This window comes from Artibeus jamaicensis, unplaced genomic scaffold, assembly GCF_021234435.1.
Source record: "Artibeus jamaicensis isolate MK-2021 breed Jamaican fruit bat unplaced genomic scaffold, CSHL_Jam_final contig_793, whole genome shotgun sequence".
NCBI classification, from domain to species: domain Eukaryota; kingdom Metazoa; phylum Chordata; class Mammalia; order Chiroptera; family Phyllostomidae; genus Artibeus; species Artibeus jamaicensis.
Window position 1 is genome coordinate 6,776,454 of NW_026521975.1, and position 20,428 is coordinate 6,796,881.

The following is a 20,428-nucleotide window of genomic DNA, read 5'->3' on the forward strand; positions in this document are numbered from 1 at the left end:
CGGTCAGGCTGAAGAATTTGTTGTTAGCGGACTTCCGAAAAGTTCAGTTTTCCGTGTTCTGGTTGTGTTTTGTGATGCTAATATTTAGTTGTCCCTAAACTTGGTTGTGTGAGGAGGCAGGCACATCCAGCTAAACCTCCATCTTGGCGGAAGTCCACAATTTTTTAATTTTTAAATATTTAATTGTTTATGCCATTGCAGTTGTCTCAATTCTCCTGTGGCCCCCTCCACCCAGCCCACACCCACTCTCATAGTCAATCTCCACACACAGACATATAGCTGATGTCCATGTTCCTGGGCCATGCATACATATCCTTTACTAATCCCTTCATCTTCTTTCATCCAGTGGACTGCACTGCCACTGGGCAGTGGTCTTCACTCTAGCCCTGTTGAAGACAAGATTGGACTTTTTTCCATGCAGGATGGACAGAGATGGGAAGTCAGAAGGGGAACCCCCTTAATTGTATGTCATCAATAAACCAAACTACAGAGCCACATCCTCCTGTGCAGGTCTCAGGAAATCTTTTCCTTTAGACCAGGAGTGTCAAACTCATTTTCACCGGGGGCCACATCAGCCTCGCAGCTGCCTTCAAAGGGCCAAAGGTAATTTTAGGACTGTACAGATGTAACTACTCCTTAACTAGGGGCAAGGAGCTCAGCACTGCTGCTGGGTAGACACAAGGTGCCGGGCTGGACTAAACAAGGTGGAGGGCCAGAGTTGGCCCTCAGCCCTTACGTTTGCCACCTGTGCTTTTAGACAGTGCAAGAACCCCACTTCCAGCAATACAAGTTTTAATGTTTTTAGTGGGCAGATAATGCTCATAAGACCATCTTCATTTGATTTCAGGAAACTTTTCATGACCTTAGAATGAAGAGTTTTATAAAATATAATCTTCAGTGCATTTGAGGAAACCTTAGGCCCTCTATGAGACACGTTAAAACAACACAAAAACCAATACTGGAGTATTATTATAAAATTAATTACCTATATTAATCGCAGTTTCTTGTTTGTCTCCTGTCAACACCCATATTTTAATTTCTGCCTTCAACAGAGTTGCTATGGTTTCTGGAACACCTGCTTGAAGGCGATCTTCTATGGCTGTGGCTCCAAGTAACAGTAAGTTCTAGATTGAAAAATATCTTCAATGAAAGACTGGTACATACTTGAGAGCAGCATTTATAACAAAACTCTGACAAAAGACAGTCAAAATGTTCTGAGACAATCATCATATTTCCTCTACATGAAACCTTTGTTTGCAGATAGTTAATAACATCAAGATGTGTGTGATAGCCTAGATATCTCATTAACAATATCTAGGATAGCTATTCAAAGCTATTACCCATGTTAGAACCTCTCCACACACAGGCAGCCCAGTACTCATCATTTATGTCTTGGTACGTGGGCACCTTAGAACAGAAACCACCTGCAAGGAGAACACATGGCCACTTACCCTGAGGATAGTAATAGTACATGAGCCCTCCCGTATCACTCCACAAATGATGCCAGTATTATGTTATATTTAAAACATGAGAAAAATGAATTCATTGATTAAAAAAACTGAGCTGATCTGGAACTGATTCAACTGATTAAAAAAAACAAGTATCTCTTGAGCATCCGCCATATACACCTGACTCTGAATGTTCAAGTCACCTATCTATTCTGACTCTAAAGGGAACCTGGGATATTTCCAGTAAAACAGGGCAAATGAACACTTGAGTTCAGGTCTATTCTCATTCAAATTCCATGAGCATGACAAGTGAATACAAAATTCAAAAACTGAGCATAAAAATGTAAAAGGGAAATAAATAAACCAAAACAACCCCTCACACACACACATAAAAAGGAATGAAAAAAGCAATCAATTAATAATTTCAGTTGCAAGATACTGAAAACTGGACAGATGGTTGCTGAAAAAGCTGAAATGTACTCCCAGATTTGAGATGTTAAAATGAAGAAAAAAGAAAAAAAAAACTACAGGCCAAAATTGAGTCATTATCACTAAGCCATGTCACTAAACCAAAACTTAATAACTAACTTAATTGCAGTTTCAGCCTCTCCTAGGAATGAAATTTTAAACCAATCAGTCTGGAATTTCCTGAGAAATACTAGTGAGGTAATCTGCATAATAAACCCCCTGCCAATCCCTTCCCAACAAAAGGTGACCTAGTCTAAAAATAATCCCTTCTTTTCTTTTGCTAATGGCTCCCCTGACACATCCTTCTGCCTACAAAAACCTATTTGTACAACCCTTCAGAGAGCCATTCTAGTTACTACGTGGGATGCTACCCATTTATGACTTGCTTAGTAAAGCCAATCAGATCTTCAAATTTACTCAGTTGTATTTTATCCTTTAACAGAGGGACTCCAATATGTGGAACGCTACCTAATGTCTTAAGATAAAAAGACAACAACAAAAAAAAATGAAAATAGGCAATATGGACTAGCAATGGCAAAGCTTAAAAGTAGTAGAACACTAACAAATAGCTGTGAAAATTCTTAGCATGTACTATGTCCGATCAGCCTATGAATTCTGATTGCTTACATAACTCAATAGGGGCAAGCTCGTCTTGTTAAGCCTCATCTTAGGCAAACCCAGAAAATCACTCATGCTGTTTGGACTTAAAACTTCTTAAGATATCACTAATCTTAATATCTGCTGAGGGTGGCCAGACCGAAGATAGTCCATAAAAACTATGCATTTCTTAAAACGAAGTAAGAAATGATTAAAAGTTAATGGTTAAGATACTTACCAAAAATAAGAACATCACTCTATAGCAAAAGGATGCCTGTTCAAAGACTTTGTTCAATAGGTGAGTAAGCCCCTCATGGGCATTAATGACCTGACCACATGCAATTACCTTCTCAATGATTTCATAACACTCCTCCAGCCGCTGAGCTCTGTCTTTCAGTATGGTGCTGGCTTCTTGGTAGACTTTCAGCCACTCCTCATAATCACTCTCAGAGAGGTCAGCATAAGCCACACAGAGAGTCCGCAAGCCTGTAACACAGCCACAGTGTATCCCAATGATGCCATTAGTGACTGGGACAAGCAGGATATCCTATCTCCTAGCTAATATCATGTGGCTCCATTTTATACCAGCATGCTCAAAAATTTTTAAGAAACCAGCTGTTTTCAGGTCACTCTAATTCAACTTTCAGAAATCTAAAAAGAGAATTTAAAAACAACTCTATGTATTTTAATTTTTTTAATCTTCACCAGATGATTACTTTCCATTGCATGTTTAGAGAGAGGAGAAGAGAGAGAAAAATATTGATGCCAGACAGAAGCATTAGTTGGTTGCCTCCTGCACGTGCCCTCACCAGAGACTGCACATGCCTGGACCAAGGATGGAACCCACAGCCAAGGTATGTGCACTTGTAACAGGGTGAAGCCAAGGTGGGGGGGGGTCTCAAATGGGGATTTGTAATGGGGTCCAGAACTCAGGCTGTCCAGGAAATATTAGAAAAAATATATATAGAATGTCCTCACCCCCACAAGTCTGAGCTGTGAGATGGGACACATGGAGCAGGGCCATGGAGAGTTATTTTGCATAGCAACAGTTCTACAGATAACCTCTAGAATAGTCATTTAACATATCTATAACCTTTAACTGGTTTCACGGACATGTTAAATAGCTGTGGCCATGCTTTGGGCCAGGGATATGGGAGTGACTTCAACCCATGATGCAACTGGGAGGCAACTCCCCCTGGTTACAGCGCCTGTGTGAGAGCTTGGAGATGATTGGCTCCACGCCCTGGGGCCACACCTGCCTGGACTTCCTATGGCAGCCCTGTAAAGCTGGAAGAATACGAGAATGCTGGCAGGTGTAACTGATTGTGGGAGGAGTCAGAAATGAGGCTGCAGAGGATGATTGGTGATGGGATTTAAACCCAGGCACTGCAGCCATGCTCGGGCTTTTTGGGACCACTCAGCATTGGTGAGAGTCAGGACCACGTGGCTTTGAGGTGCTCCCTTTTTGCCAGGTGGTTTAGGAAGCAGGAGAGACTTTGCCTGAAAGAAGAGGGGTGAAAGGACTCTTGCTGGTGGGCAGTGAGAAGGCGCCACATGGTTTTTGGTTCAACTAGAGATCATGATGAAAATAGAACTGAAGGTTTCAGAACCGAGGAGCTGCCTGAACCACAGACTTCTACTTCTTTTCCTGAGATACGGCACCCCAGACTGGGTAAAGGGGAGAAAAAAGGACTGTGAGTTTGTGGGTATTCTAAAGGACTTTAGTATTTTTAATGAAGACATTACATCATTGCTCTAAGTCTGTGTAACTTTTTAAATAAATAATCCCTTTCCTTTTCACCAATCTTTGGCATTGAGAGACATCTTTCCCTGGAGGTGGGCAAGGTACACCTAGTATGGGGGGGACCCGCAGAGCACAAGGGTGGGTCCATTTGGTAATAGTATATCATTCATACACTGGCCTCGGGGCTGTTCTGTAACACACTGGCTATGAATCAAGCCCGCAACATTTGGTTTTAGGACAACGCTCCAACCAACTGAGCCACACCAGCCAGGGCTCTACAGTATTTTAATATAAACCACCTTTCCTATAAGTTTGAGAGTACATGAGAAGCCATGCGAGTGAACCCCCACAGTGGAGGAGTACAGGAACTGCACAGGATCCATCTTTATACGAGCAGCAGCAGGTGTCAGCAAGTAGAGGTGGTAGGAGGTATACACTTCGAGGCAGCAATAATAGCCTGGTGTGCAACCCCGTGAAAGATCTGGACTTCCAAGCTGTCATGTGTGTGCTGTGTGTATGTGTGTGCCTGCGGGCACACCTACATGCCTACATGCAGCCTTAGGAACACACAAAGAAAAAGCAGCAGTCAGCACTTAAGCAAGGCTCCACCTTTCATCGCATTGACTCGCAGGAAAACCTGGCATTAGTGTTCTCTAAAGCCTTCCAGAGGACTCCTCTCCTGTCCTACTGCGGCTCAGTGAGCATTACCAACAGTCATTAGCTTCCTCTGCACCCCTCCCGCTGGGTAAGCCAGTGTCATAGGACAACAAGAAAGGAAGAGGAAAATAACAACGTGAGTTTTCCAAGAAAGGGAACCACAACAACAAGCTGACGCTGCACAGCGCAAGCTGGCCTGCCCTTTCCCTCCATCCTGCTGGTTCTGAGCTAACAGAGTCATGTGTAAGTGACTGAGTGTGGGAATTGCCACATATCTTGTCACTGCCACAGGCACAGAAAGCGGAGGATGGGCACAGGGGTTCGCGTGAGAGAAGTACACTCCTGTGAGGCCAGCCAAGCACAACACGACACGTCTGCTCGGAACACGACTTCCAACCCAGGCACCGGTCATAGGCCCTTGAAAGTACAACTTCGGTAGTTAAAAATAGTATTTCCAAATGTCACTTACCTTCTGTGGCAAAATATTCCAGATGGCATAATGTTTCCTCCATGTATTTGGAATCTTTTGAAAGTCTCTTAAAAATTACATTGTCCTGTAAAATAAGGGAACTCTGTGACTGGCAAACCCATAGGTCAACCCAGTCAGCACTGTAAACACAGCTTTGTTTCTAATGGTGTTCATTTTCTGCGCATGAGAAAATTAAATTGAATGGCGAGTAGACATATAGTTCTTAGCGGCTGGATTCAGCCATGAGCCCTGGAGAACAAACTGAGTATGGATGTGTCCAAATAGAACTGGTAACAGGGATGTGAAGAACTGCACAGGGAATACAGTCAGTAACATGATGACTATGGATGGTGCCAGGTGGGTACCTGAATTATCAGGGGATCACCTTGTAAATCACATAATTGTCTAACCACTATTCTGTATACCAGAAACTAATATAAAATAAAATCGAATGTCAACTGTAATTGAAACCTAAAATTTAAAAAAGTAACATAAAAAAACATGTTGGGGGAGGACCATCGGTGTCAAGAGAATAATCCGGGACACAATGGTGTTACACTCCCCCAAATTTTCATAGCTCATTCCAAAGTTTACAATACCTTTTTGCAGAAGTGGGAGGGGTAAAACACAGGTCCTAATTGCTCAAGTTCACTCTGCTTCATGGCCCTGCAGAAGCTCCGAACCCAGCCCATCAGGCATTGAACCAGTTCGGTGAGAAACCCGTGGGTGTGAAGCAGCTCATCCCCGTCTGACAATGTCCCTGACTGACAAGCAGGGGCGCAGGACTGGGTGACACAGACAACCCATCAAAAGTGTTTTAAACTGCACAGTTTTAGGACATAATTTTATTTTAAAGAAATCTAATTTGGTTTGGGAGACAGGTTGAAGAGGATAAAATCCTATAAAACTAAAACCCACCACCGCAGCATTTTCACACTCACACTGTTTATAGTCACAGCCTCCTCTGCGCCCCCCTTGTTGCCCGTGTGCGTCTGCTGTGGTGCTTGGAACGCAACGGCAAATAAACAAACACATAACAAGTGTAAAAAGCGTACTGTGTGAGAACATAATCCTGGTGACCTTGATTTAGGTTGTTACTCTAAACACAGACTTCTTTAATGGGTCCAGATAAAACGCCTCCGGCATTGCTCATTTTTTGAACAGCTCTAGCGACAGTGTCCTCGGTGTCCTCGAATGAGGCAGAGCTTCTCCCCGCGACTGGTTACAATTAAGATTTTCAACTTCATATTCCTGACACAGCTCATAAAATGAGCTTAATAATTCTTTGCCTCAACACATAGGATCATAATTTAACAGGATAGATACAGTTTCACAATCAGGCTTAAACACAGTAACATCTTTCCTTAAAGATAATATATTTAGATTTTTTAAAAGATTTTATTTATCTTTAGAGGGGAAGGGAAGGAGAGAAGGAGAAAAATATCAATGTATGGTTGCCTCTCATGGGTCTCCAGCTGGGAACTGGCCTGCAGCCCAGGCATGTGCCCTGACTGGGAATCAATATATTTAGATTTTTTTAACCCTCATCAGAGGACATGTTTTTATTCATTTTAGAGAGGCGGGTGGGGAGAGAGAGTGTGTGAGAGAGAGGGAGAGACATCGATGAGAGAGAAACATCAATCACATATATAAACATATACATGCACCCAATTTTCATATATGTGAGCATACAGGGTAGGGCAGAAATTTATAGTTGTGAGCACACAAAACAGAGTTAATAAAGCTATTGTAATAAGCATAACCTGAGTGTCTTTTTCTATACGAACAATTGTAAACCCACCTCCTTTTGCCCCGCCCTGTGTATATAAAGTTTATCACAAATTACTTTATCTTCCCAAAGTCACCACACAATAGTGGTAAAAAACTGGAATCAGAATTCGCACTCCCAGAATTTCCCATCACACAGCAAGTTGCTGTTTCTGACCCCAGCCACTGCCTCTAAGGAAGCTCTTCCCCGGCCACCTTTGCCGGGCCGACTCGCCCACCACTGCCCTCGGTGGGCTTTCACTACTAACTTAACGTGATGGCCGACCCGCAAGATTTCGGCCTGGAGCAAACCACCAGGGAGAGACTGGGAGAGCGGTCAGGAAAAGCGGCAGATTAACAATGCAGCTGCCAGGAACTCCCTGCTACGCAGAGTTGAGTACTTACAGCCCCTTTACAATAGAGTCGGAGTTGTCCTGAAGGAGTTCGAACAATTACAGACATTCTCTTTCTGTCACTGTAGGAGTGAAAAAAAGAAAAGGAGAGTTCTCACTGGTCTGCTTTATAGGCCCCGGGTACTATGATTAAACACCAAACAAATTAAAAGGTGTCCCCCAAATGACCAAGCTTCATTTGTCGCTACTTTTTCCCTCAAAGTTGGACTTTAATTGTATATCTCCTATTTTTTTTTATTTACGTGTAAGGGACATAAATCTATTCCTTTCCCTGCCAGAAAAACTCACTAGTATAGCTATTTATAGTAGAAGGCACCGCAACAGAGAATTTGAGCACTTCTGACAATACTCTATAAAACTATTTGTCTTGATTTTGCAGCTCAGAAATATTAAGTAACCTGCCCAGTAAGAATAAAGTGAAGAAGGTTCACTACAAGTCCACTAACTCATAAGTTCTTCATTGCATCTTCTTTTAACAGGAGTAAAAAAAAAAATACCAACTCACAGAACAGCCCTGACTAAGCACCGAGGTGCACTCTCTCACTCCTACCCCTACGCCGGCGTGGACGTGTCCTCATCCACCTTTCACCCTGACCCACCCTCCCTCACTTGCCTTCATTGGCTCCCCACTCTTTGTTGATCTGCAGCCAGCTCTGCAGCCTCCCCTCACTCCCCCACTAACCTGTCACAGGGCACACCAGGCTTCCAGACCACCAAGGGACTCACTACTCTCCTTCCCTCGTCCTCCAGCCCCAAGCCTTTGCAGACAACATTTCATCCTCCTGAAACACATCCCGCCTACAGTGGGCCCCTGACTCCCACCTCTTTGGCCTTTCAGTAAGGTGACTTCCAATGGACTGTAAGCTACAGAGGGCACTATCTCTGTAGCTTGGTAGAAATTCCCACATCCTATCCCACGGCACTCTCTTTGGTCTGGATTGGGATTCTCTCTCGGCTGGAGCAGTTATTTATCCCACACTTCCGTTTCTGTGTAAGGCCAGGTTGCCACCAAGTATTTCAAAGACATGATTAAGTGGCATCTGGAAAAAAGATGAGTCAACTAAAATGAAATAAAGCCACAACTATAACTGCAATTGGGTGCTGAGCTAGAGGTCCCCCCAAACAGGGAAACCCCCTACTAACCTGACTTAGGGGAAGGAGAAGAGGAGCAGTGCCCTTGACAGTAACTTTGTACATCTAAAGAACTTGGCCAGTATTTTAGGAATGCTAATAGTCTGTGACCGCCTCTCTGAGCCAGAGGGATGGGCGCAACTCTAACCCAAGATGCAGCCTGGAGTGGTCCCCCAGCTGCTACACCTGCAGGAGAAATAGGAAGGCAGCTCCTGCATCACGGGGAGAAGCCCGCCTGGACTAACAACAGCCGCTGAGAAACGCAGAAGAAACCAGAGTTCTGGCAGGTGTAAGCCTTTGTGAGAAGAGTCGGAAATGGGATTTAAACCCAAGTGTGGGGCAGCCACGTTCTCTCTTGACCATGTGGCTGGGGAGTGCAGAAGGATGTCTTGGCCTTGTGGTGTAAAAGGACACAGAAGGACCCCCACCAGCCCATCATGAGGAGAGGCCCTGTGGCTTTGGATAAAGAACGTGAGCCTAGCTGAGCGCAGGTTACTGAAAAAAGCGGGGAACACTGAACTGAGATGGGGGAATGCTAAACTACGGATTTCTGTTTCTTTTCCGGAGAGACGGTACCTCTGACTGGCCTGGTTTGGCAAGGGGAAGCAGGCCTGTGCTTTTTTGTGTGTGTTTGTTTCTGAAAGGAGTGGGATCTAACAGCAGAATTCTGCCATTATTCTAAATGTGCCCAGCTTATAAACAAACAGTTCCTTTCCTTTCCATAAGACTCTGGCATTGGAAGTCATGGTTTTTCAGTGGCAGGCAATAAAACCCAGAGGAATAGAACCCAGAGTGGTTCTGTTTCACAACCATAAACGATTTTCTGCTCCCTCTTATTCTCCCATATGTTGTTTTAAAATACATCTTCATATCTCCATCCATTCTCACCTGTGTTTACCTAACTCCCCTTTCTCCTCCTCATCCCTCCAGTAACTGCTGGCCCCAGTTAACGCTGCCACACGGCAGCACACAGTTTCCAGGACGCCAACAAGACAGGGAGCACAAAAAGCTCAGAGAGAGGTTTAGTATGTGCCTCACCTCCCTGTGAACCACTACTGTTACCAACCATCCCTCACTCCCACTGAATGCTCAACCCCAAGTCTTCCCAATCCACCAAAGTTCAACTTTGTGGCCCTAAAACTAAAGAATAGGGCTAGAAAGCATTTCCTTTAAAAAATGGTCTTTTTCAGTTTATAAAGGAGACAGAGCAAACACTTTGGGAATGATTTAACAAAGGTCACTGAAAAACCCACCTAATCTTAGTGATAAGAAAAGATACTTTCAAGACAAAAAAGAATCTTGCTCTAGTATGGATAGTTCAACGTTAAGGAGGATAGAAAAACCAGAAACCAAGGTATATTTACAGCAAACCATGAATGAGCTAGTGAAACAAGCAATCCAACAAGTACTTCCAGGTCTTAAGGTAAACAACACGGGGAAGACTGAGCCCACACACGCTCAGGAGCACTGCCCTGCTCAGCCTGCAGAGGGTGCTCCCAGGTCCCCATGGGAGTGCTCAGGCGGGCCTGGGAAAGCCAGCGGCAGCAATGCCCTCATCCCATACTCTGAACTATGCAGACGTGTCTGCGGTTACTGACAAGAACACCAGGTCCTGGAAATCTAAAGAAAAAGAAGGATATGGAAGTATAACATTTCATCTGGGGAAAACAATGGAAAGAAAGAAAATTTACCTACTTTGCTTTCTCTAATGAAAGTCACAAATTCCAGGGAGAAGAGGGCTTGTGGAAATACATTTACTATAGTTAACACTTAAGTACTATATTTAATCAAACACACTGATGAAGTTATTTTATACCTATAAAATATATATATATATATATAAAAATTTTTTTACTTCAAGTGCATGAAATACAAACATACCTAGAAAATTCCAGGACATTAAGGATTCCAAATGTCTGCTCCTGTCCCATCTAAAGAAAGAAAAACAAGCTCTTACCTGAGATGCAAAGTAATAAATTCTCAAAACAACTATCTTCCCAGTCGTAAAGTTCTCTCCCTCCCTCTCATTCACTTCTCATTCCTTGGAAAAAGCTTTTTCAACTGGTACTTTTTTCCTGCAAGTAAGTTTAGTGGGGTCATAGCACCCCCTTCTGGTAAAAGCTTCTCATTTTTCTCCAGTTTGGTGCACAGCCACTTTCAAGACATGAAAATAAAAGACACAAGCTAGACTGGCTCATCTGAAACCTTGGGGCTGCCGGTTACACTTCCGAATTCAGAATTTAACACATTTTATAGAAATATACGCATACATCATAACATCCCCAGGGTAACGTCCTGTAACACGACACATCAATTTTGCTCAGCAAAATATATGACTTCACACTGAGATTCATAAGTAGCCTCACATCAGCTCTGGTTAGGGTTAGCTGCCAAATGCTCATGTCCTAAATTTAGGGGAACAAATTTGGAATTTACAGCTTCTTGGATTTTAGATTTAGAAATAAGAAATGATGAATCGGCATCGGATTTTAGGGCAATTCATCAAATGTCCTTTGCTTCAGGTTCTTCACAGTTAGAACTTCAATACTGTCGTTTTTCCCAGAATATCCCAGATGACCATTTTCAAACTTTTTAATTACATTTTGCCTCTATTTCCCCAGTACATCACAGTGAAAAAAATATGGGCTGTGGAGTTCAACAGATTGGAGTTGGACTTCAATTTCTCCACCGAATGTGTGACTTTCTTATAAGTGGTGATAGCACTTGTCCCCTAGCTCGGAGAGGAAAAAATGAAGTGACATGCAAATTGCCCAGTACCTGACTGACACACGGTAGCGCAGCCTGTCCCAACTTCCTCAGACCCCTGCGCCCACGGGGAGCCCCTGGCACTAGCGTGTGACTGGCAGGGGCCCTCACTGCACTGCTGTTACGCAACCACTCCCGGGGTCGCCAAGATGGTTGGTGAGGCCACATTGTGCAAATAGCCATTAACCAACTTGAGAATTTGTGGTTGGTAATATCTTGATATTAATGGTTAAATAGGATTTTAAAAGTTATTACTTATAAATCTTAATCAGGTAGTCATTTTTACTCTCAGAAATATGGCCTTAATAGTTTAATAAAATGACCAAGGAGTGTGGATCGGCTTTTCATCAGCATCTGACACAGTGATGACATGACAGCGGCGTCATCTAGCTCTCTCGCCCCCTTGTTCGTCTGGCGGAGCGAGCAGAGCAGAGGCAGCCCTCCTCTCCCTGCCTCCCGGACGAGCCCGGCTGGTCCGCGCCGCCTGGCGGTCCCACAGCCACAGTGCAAGTGCTCACGCAACAGAGCACACAACCAAACTCCCTACGCGAAGGTCTAAATCAAAGTCTCCTCAGAAATGAAGGGGAAGGGACTACATCTATGACACACTTTTATGAAAAAAACTCTACATTCAGTAAGGACTTCGTTTCACTTCAATGATTTCACACTTTCCTAAACTTAATTCCTTCTGTTTGTATGAAATAAATAAAGTAAAAACAAGTACGAGCTGATGTCTGTACTCTGTAAGAAACTGAAAATGTCAAGAAATGGGCAATCTGCATGAGGCATAATATTTTATAGGCTTTGCATATAAAGTAAAGAGAAAAACGAACTACTGCTAGATCAGGAACAATATCATTATTACATAAGTTAGAAGTAAATTTCAAAAGCATTACACAGGCCTAGGGATTTAAGGATAAATAAAGCCCCAAACCATAGTAATTCATGAGTCGTCCCCAAATTGAGAGCGGAGAAAGGCAGAGGAGAGAGAAGGCAGTGACCGCCCCCAGGCCCTCAGCAACCCAGGCTGGAGGGAAATGCACCTGGCCAGTCCTAACCATCGGCTGCCCCTGTTGCCCATCTCAAGGGTCATTGTGTGATCTTATTCTTGATTTGAATTTGTTCCTACCACAAAATTTCTCCCTCAGGCTTCCTGTGAGAGAAACTAAATAAACCCCTTTACTCTAACAAAAATAAAAACTCATGTATATAAAAAAGATGCTAAGAGCCAACTCCCTTCTCTCCCAGCCAAGGAGACTGAAGCCGGTAGAGCGAGGGCCTCACTGTGCAAGCACAGCTGGCACCGAGGCAGCACCAGGAGCTGCAGAAGCCGCCCCCGCAGCAGGTGGGCCGCAGCTGTCTTCCCGAGTACTACAGAGCAAAGAGGAGGCCCCTAATTTCTTTACTACAGATAATTTCACATCCCGGTTCTGACTTGTGGGGAAGAACCATTAAATGAGAAAAATTATTGCAATTGCAAAAACATAACAATGTTAATGACCTAATATAGTCACATAACATCCTCAGTTTTTCAACAGGCCTAGTTTATCACAGAAAAAAATAGACAATTCACTATCATGTTTATAACAGGCATGCTATTTCGAATACACAGACTTCCAAAAAGCAGGTGATCTGCAGGGTGGCGAGGTGCCCTGGCATGTCACTCACGGCTTCTATGATGACTGAGTAGGGTGTCCTGGCTGTGAACACGAAGCCCAGCTTTTTAGCTCCTTTAACCAAAGCAGCTTCATCTGTCAATCAAGAGTTAATGAAACATTGACTAAGCACTGCTAATGCCAGAATTCTGCTTAGCAAGTATCATTTTTCAAATTAACAAAATCTACACCAGTTACTTAAAGAGGTTTGGCCTCCCGTGTACTCAGGGTGCAGAAGGTACCCACTCACTCTTCCTCCAACCAGGGGCTGGATAGAATCACTTCTCTTAGGAAGACTTGGAACTAAAAGTAATTCTTTGGGACAACAGTGATTACATATCCACTATTCTCAATCGGAGCCAAGTTCTCTAAAGAACTGGAGTGTCACTCCCACGACTTCTCCGTGTGAGGCAGTGTGTTCGTGCAGCACTGTGGGTTCGCACAGCACCAGGAGTGGGCAGCGTTAGTGCTCCAGGACACAGCTTCACCAGCAGTCGGAAAGTCCATGAGGGGTGGGGGGGGGGGGGCAGCAAGGAAGCCAACCGCACCCCCTCCTGAGAGCTCTGCCTAGCATGTGATTTCTGCTAGGAAATGCACGATGGCCTGAGGCCTCCTCCTGTTCTCAGAGTATTACTGGAGTCAGGAGAGACCAGCTCCAGCTTTCTATGGTTTTAATACTTACAGCCTTAACTTGTAAACTGTCTGAGGCCAGAGAAAAATAGTGGGGTCTCTGTGGGGCAGGCTACACCGCCACATCTCCCACAAGGAACTGCAAACACCCAAGTCTCCAGAGAAGGGGACAGCAGGGCTCATCGGCCAAGAGGCCTCACCTGGGGAGGAAGCCTGGTAGATGATGTTATCTCCATCCTTCTCAGGAACAACGGTGTGGCACACAGCCAGAAGGGTGAGGAACTCCTGTATGCAGGGAGCTGTGGGCTGAAGCAGGACACCGAGTTAAGCCATCTGTTCTAACCCCACTGACAGACAGTGGAGTTAGAGTCAGGTCATCTCCTACCCACCCCACCGTGCTGCCTTCCTATTCCCTGAGAACAGAGGTTGGGAGCTGTCGTGTGGACTTCAGCTCCCATGTCCACACGTCATGGGGGACACAGATTATGCTGCGTGTCCCCCATGATCTGGCACCTGCTCACCAGCGAGCCCAGTTGGGTTCAGCCAACTGGATTGAGCCAGCCTACTCATCCTCTGGATTTCAGTTTGACAGTCAGTATATCCGAGGAGGCGTCATCACCCCTCTCCTGCAACATCGTTCTGGGCGTGCTGGCCCATGTAGTAGGTCAGGTGGGAACAGAGGCGAAGCCCATGCCCGCTCCGAGGATGCCCCCAGCACCCCACTGCCCACTTCTGGAAGAGCCAGGAGGGTGGGCAGGTTGTCTGCCTCGCTCCGGAATGTACGGCCAGGCCGAGCAAACAGAAGGCACTCAGATCTACGTGGGATCACTGTGGCGGCGACTGATTCGGAACCCACCGGGCCCTGGGCCGTCTACACCATCACATTGTCACTTGCTTCACATCAGGTCTGCTCTCTGACTTCATAGTCTCTTACCACCTCTAATGCAGTGGCCCCTGGTCTATTGTGATTTTTAAAAAACAAAACCAGAATTGTCATAGACATGTATTAACTACAGTTCTTTGTCCTCCCCACCCCACACACAAAATCCTTATATTTTTTCCTTGGGATTAGACCATATTTATATAATAATTAATGGAGAAATGACATCCTATTACTGCTTACCATCTAAAAATAGTGTATATATTTTTAGTTATTAAAGGCTTATAAAGCTTCTAAATATGGTCTTGGCATATTTTATTCATTGATTTATTATTAATTAATATTAATGAACAGTTTTATTCATTCAAAAAATCTACAAGCCTGCTATATGTGAGGCACTATACTACTGCTTTTTATATTATTAATGTAATCTTTTAAATATATTTTATTGATTATGCTATTACAGTTGTCCCATTTTCCCCCCTTTATTCCCCTCTACTCTGTATACCCCCTTGTTATTGTCCTTCTTTTGGTTGTGCAAGGAGGCACAGTGTATCTACCCATGACTCCATCTTGGCCGGAAGTCTATTAATGTAATATTATTCCCATTGTGTTTTACAAGTTTATTGTTCATATGTAAGTAAAAACATACAATTTTATAAATTAATTCAATATCAATAGTAACTAAATTCTTAATTGCTTTCCAAGGTGGTTGACTCCCCTAGGTTTTCAAGGCAGACAGTAATATCGTCCACAAAAAACACAAAACTTTCCCTTTTATTTTCCAATTTACACACCTGTTTAGCGCTCACCTGACTGCGTAGCCTAGCACTTTCAGAATGGTGTTCAAAAACAGGGTGACACCAGGTTTCCTTGTCCTGAGGTTATTTTAAAATCACTATCATTACTTCTTTCATGTTTCACTTTTAAGTAGGGAACTGACTATAAACTTGAGATAAACTTGTATTTTCACATTCAGGAAATAATTTTGTTTGCTATTTTTTATCTAGTTTTCTTCTTATTATTATTCTCCCTTTTTTTCTTCCTCTACCCTTCCCCCTCCTCCTCCTCCTTCTTCTTGTTTCTTTAGTCACCAACAAATAGTGATGCACATTTTTAACATTTTTAGTTTCCCTCTGATGTGAACATCATTTGAGAGCAGTTGTATGGAAACTGATCACACTGATCACACAGCTAATACTTATCAGCCTTCATGAGGAGAGCATGAGCATTAAATTATAGTTCAATAAAATCTTTCAGTTAGAGAATTTACTAATCCCCCAAGGCCTACACCACAAAAGTTGCTGTTATCCAAAAGCAGTTTAATTTCAGAATTTCACTTCAAAATTACCTTCTGCATCAAAGAGCTAGCTATCTAGTCCCACATGTCACCTTTCCCATGACAAAACAACAAAAAAGACTCTTTGATTTAATAGCAAATAAATAAACCTACTAGCAAAACATTTCCTGAACATTATATAAAGAAAAGTTGCACAGATACTCAAATTAAGTTTCCACCTTGAGTGGAAGGCCAGACAAAATTCTTAAAGATCAAAAAAATATCCCCATGACAAAATCAATTTACCTTTAGTTCTCTACTTAAACTGACATTCTATAATAAATTAGGGAAGGGAGATCATCTTCATTTGAAGCCTATGGATAAGGTATTTGCAATAAATTCAGACAAGTGCTCCATGTTTGAAAATAAACTTTTTTCACTAACTTCCATGAAGAAGAAGAAGGATTGATAACTACAAGTAACTGAGTGTTGGGAAATGTACACAGGTATGTATACATATGGGTGTGTATATCATTCTACAGGTTGAAAGAAACTGTGGGAAATACACATATGATATTTAACACTTCAGCCATCTCTAAGTGGACAGTTCAGTGGCACTGAATGTGTCCACACAGCTGTGTATCCATCACCAGCACCTATTTCCAAAACCTTTTCATCTTCCCAACAAACACTGTCCCTAAAACAATAACTCCCCTTCTCCCTGCTCCATGACCTCTAGTAATCTCTATTCTGCTCTGTCTCTCTTCTAGGTACCCCATATAATTATAATCATACGATACCTGTCCCTCAGCGAACAGATTTTAGCCTGCGCAAAATGTTTTATTTATCCAGAAATAAGTATGATCAATTCATTTCATGACTGTGAAAAACATAAGAAAACTATACATGTCCAAAATTGTCTTGAATTCCGATTTGCAGCTATAAAGTATACAAATAATATACATATACAAATAATTTCTTCTTGGAAACCCAAGCTCAAAGCATAAAGATTTAAAATCTGTTGGAAAATTATATCACAAATTGAAAGTCACTGATTAGCGATATAATTAAGGGACCATGTGAATTGTTCCTAGAGTTGATCCTCTAAGAGGCAAATTCCATCCTGGCTATCAGCCCACACAAAGCTTAAAAAACAGTCCCAAAGGACCCAGAAAATCAGAAATGATGACCCAGGAAAAACAGAAATTCTACAGCAGATGGAAGTACTCCCTTGGGAAGAAAGTAAGGGTTTCTTGGCTCAACTGCTATAATTTTAGTCACTGGTCCCTAGACAATTTAGATAAGAAGGTGGGATATCCACAGGCTAAAAGATCCTAAAATGCCTCTTCCCTTACCTCAACCATATTTTGGCAAAATAACTGAGTGATCTAATGGACTCTACTGTATATCTGAAACTAATGCAAAACAATATGGAATATAAACTGCAGTTAAAAATAAAATTTTAAATGCTTAAAAATAGCCATTAGGTACATTTAATTCAATCCCACACCTTTCCAAAGAAAAATATTGGAGCCTATAGCCTTCATCATTTATAGTAGAGCAAGATGTCAAAGGGCTTAATTAATGCGGTAGCCAAGATGAATACCGCAGAAGCTTTTAAAGATCCTAAATATATGAAAGTAAGATTTTACTAAAAAGTAGAAAATAAATTCCTCAATTCACAGCCTCATTAAGCACTTAGTGAACTCCAACTATCCAGATTATTAAAATATCCTTAAAAGTCCCCATGTTTTCATCAACACTCACAATAATCTCCCTAGGTCAGAGCTTCCTTTTACAAGGGCTGCGGCTGCCCCTGTGTTCGCTGGCCTTCCCACTAGAAAAGAAAATTTGGCTCAGGAGAGTTGAAGGCGAGGGTACAGCAAGACAGAAAAAAGGAGCTCTAAGAGTGGGGTTTCCTCCTAAAATGCGTACCATTGACCAGAGGACAAGAAATGCTCACTAGAAGATCCTGACCCATGCTCAGTCTCCACTCAAACATCAAGAGAGGAGAGGTCAAAGAACACGTGGTCGATAATCAGAAACCCCTAGAAACTCCGTATGGATTCAGCTTCAGAGAAAACATTGATATGTATACATAAATTAACTGAGCTAAATGTTTCCAAGTCCACTTTCAGGAAGGAATTCCCCACAGTGCACCTGCCTCTTTCAAATCCTTGAATTAAAATTAGGCTCCCCGCAAAGAAGCTTCTGCTAAAAATGTCATTCTTCTGCATGCAGAACCTCTAGCCTAGAAGCTGGATACACCTCTAAGATCAAAATTCATGAAAGGACCGCATTAATGACTGTGGTTTGGAGCAGGGATTTCAACAGCATCCTCTCTGCATGTCAGCTCGTGGACAGGGTTGCCTCGCACACTCACGTTTGAGAACCACTAATGGGAAGGTTTTCACCTTAACAAATGGACACTAACTGCAATAGGACAGAAGAAATTTCCTTGCTAAAAATTCAGAGAAAGTTTTAAATATATCTGTATCTAATCAAAATTTGGGGAAGATGAATTTTTAAGTTTGCTCAGGTTTACCTAATTTTAAAACTGAAATTTTATTCAGAAATAAATTAATAATATTATATCTCATTTATACTGACTAAATTGGTTGTGAAATGCTTTGATCACTGAATAGTTTTCAAAGTCGGTATTTTTCAAAGTATCTGTTAAAAGTAAATAACATATAGGTGATGCAGTTAATTCTCATTTGTTACAACAATTGAAATAATGTGATGTCGTAGTTAAAATTCAAACACTTAAACTATGAGTCTCATTTCTACGTTTGTTTGCTGAGTAACTCTCAGCCAAGTCAATCTTCCTGTTCAGCTTTCTATTAACTCTCTGGGGTGACTCAGGTGCTAAAGGAAACGCGTGTCAAGTGTTCGGCACAGAGTAGGATGCTATTACTGCTACAGTTTATTACAGCTTACTTTTGTTTCCTCAATTGTCCTAGTCAAAGGACATTACAATTACTTTTCAAAACACAAAAGCTCATAGATTCACAACTGTGAAGAAATAGTAGTGTAGAAATCTTTTTTATAAGCAACAGAAATATGAGATGTTAGAGAATTCTATAGTAAGGCTGATCTTAATCTTGATGTGCTACTTTATAACTTAACCACATATTTAATTCAGCTTTACATTAACTTGTAAAAAGTGTTAACCACAAAGTACTGCCATGTACATAAACGGAAGTACACCATAAGCTGTTTAAGGTCCTAGAGGCAAAATGTTGGCCTTACATGTCGATCCTCCATGTTTTTCAAGAGCCTGGGATCATCAAAGTCACATGAATCACTAGGGGGACAAGGCATCCGACTGTAAAAGAGAAAAGAAAACATTTACTCAGTTCAAACTTCCTTACAGATCATTCAAATCCGGTAAGAATCTGTCTCCAAGAAGAATCACACCTAAACTCTTCAATATTTGGAATACCACATATTATTTCAAACCTCAAGACAGAAAATCATTTACCTTACTATAAATTCTTCTACAAGTTTTTATAAATAACAACACAGCTACAAGGAGAAGAAATAGAAGCAAGGACCAACACCTGACTTTGTCATTTTAGTTGGTCGCTGTAAAACTTCTACCAGGGAAAACTTGTAAGAATGCCTGCTCAGTGGAGGAAAAATATGAGGAATTATTGCATTATGTCTATGCAACTATTTATGGCCAGAGCCCAGATAAGGGATAAAGAAGGAGACAAATAATTGTGATAAGGGAAACCTCATAAGTTTAGAGCTGTGTCCTACCCCATTGAAGAAAATGTGATTTCTTAATTCTATGCATGTACCTCTGCTCCTTCCTGAAACCCTTTCTTCAAGACAAAGATAATGGAAAAGGAGAGGACAGCACAGTTGATGTCAGTCTGAACTCTGAATAGATATCAGAGTTTAGTGCAGCCAAGAAAACAGAAACCAGTAGATTGAAAGAGAAGCACCTAAAATGCAAGCTGATACCCCCAAATGGGGAAATGGCAGCACAAGGTAGGCAGCTGTGAGATAAAGGGAAGGTAATAAACAGGACAGGTTCCAAATCCACCTGAGAACAGCCAGCCTTCAAGAGCCCTTCCTCACCCCATGTAGCCAGTCAACTGAACCTTCTGCATCCAGAAAGAAATGGAAGTTTTACTCCTGTAGAGTGGTTAAACTAGACCATCCCTGGACCCAGGAACACTGGCCACACAGGCAAGTCAAGTAGGGCATCTCCTCCCAAGACAGGAGTTTCAAGAGAAATCCTATAATATGACAAGGTCTGTCCATAAGGTATCCAGCCATATAATATGAAAACTAGAAACATTTATTGAAGAAGATACTGGATACATTCTACATAGGACAATGACATCTCAATCCCCTTCGAAGTAAGCACCTTGGGACCTCCCACAGTTCTCCCAATCACCAACAGTTGCCCAGGCGTATTTTCCTGAATCTCATCAATGGTCTGAATCTCTTCCCTTTCAAAGGTGATTTTAGTTTTGGGAAAAGCCAGAAGTTGCAGGCTCTAAATCTGGG

The 20,428-nt window shown here is 42.3% G+C and overlaps 1 protein-coding gene across 2 annotated transcripts in view; it reads right to left on the bottom strand.

Annotated features, from left to right (window-relative positions):
* ATP8A2 (ATPase phospholipid transporting 8A2) overlaps window positions 1-20,428 on the bottom strand; it is a 580,506-nt gene that overhangs the window by 392,233 nt on the left and 167,845 nt on the right. For both annotated transcript variants that reach the window (XM_053672924.1, XM_053672925.1), the window contains exons 16-23: window positions 19,157-19,232; window positions 13,946-14,051; window positions 13,129-13,211; window positions 10,576-10,625; window positions 7,556-7,625; window positions 5,384-5,468; window positions 2,860-2,999; window positions 986-1,124 (exon numbers count right to left, since the gene is read on the bottom strand). In XM_053672924.1, the coding sequence (XP_053528899.1) occupies window positions 986-1,124; window positions 2,860-2,999; window positions 5,384-5,468; window positions 7,556-7,625; window positions 10,576-10,625; window positions 13,129-13,211; window positions 13,946-14,051; window positions 19,157-19,232 (749 nt within the window). The remainder of the gene's footprint in view (window positions 1-985; window positions 1,125-2,859; window positions 3,000-5,383; window positions 5,469-7,555; window positions 7,626-10,575; window positions 10,626-13,128; window positions 13,212-13,945; window positions 14,052-19,156; window positions 19,233-20,428) is intronic.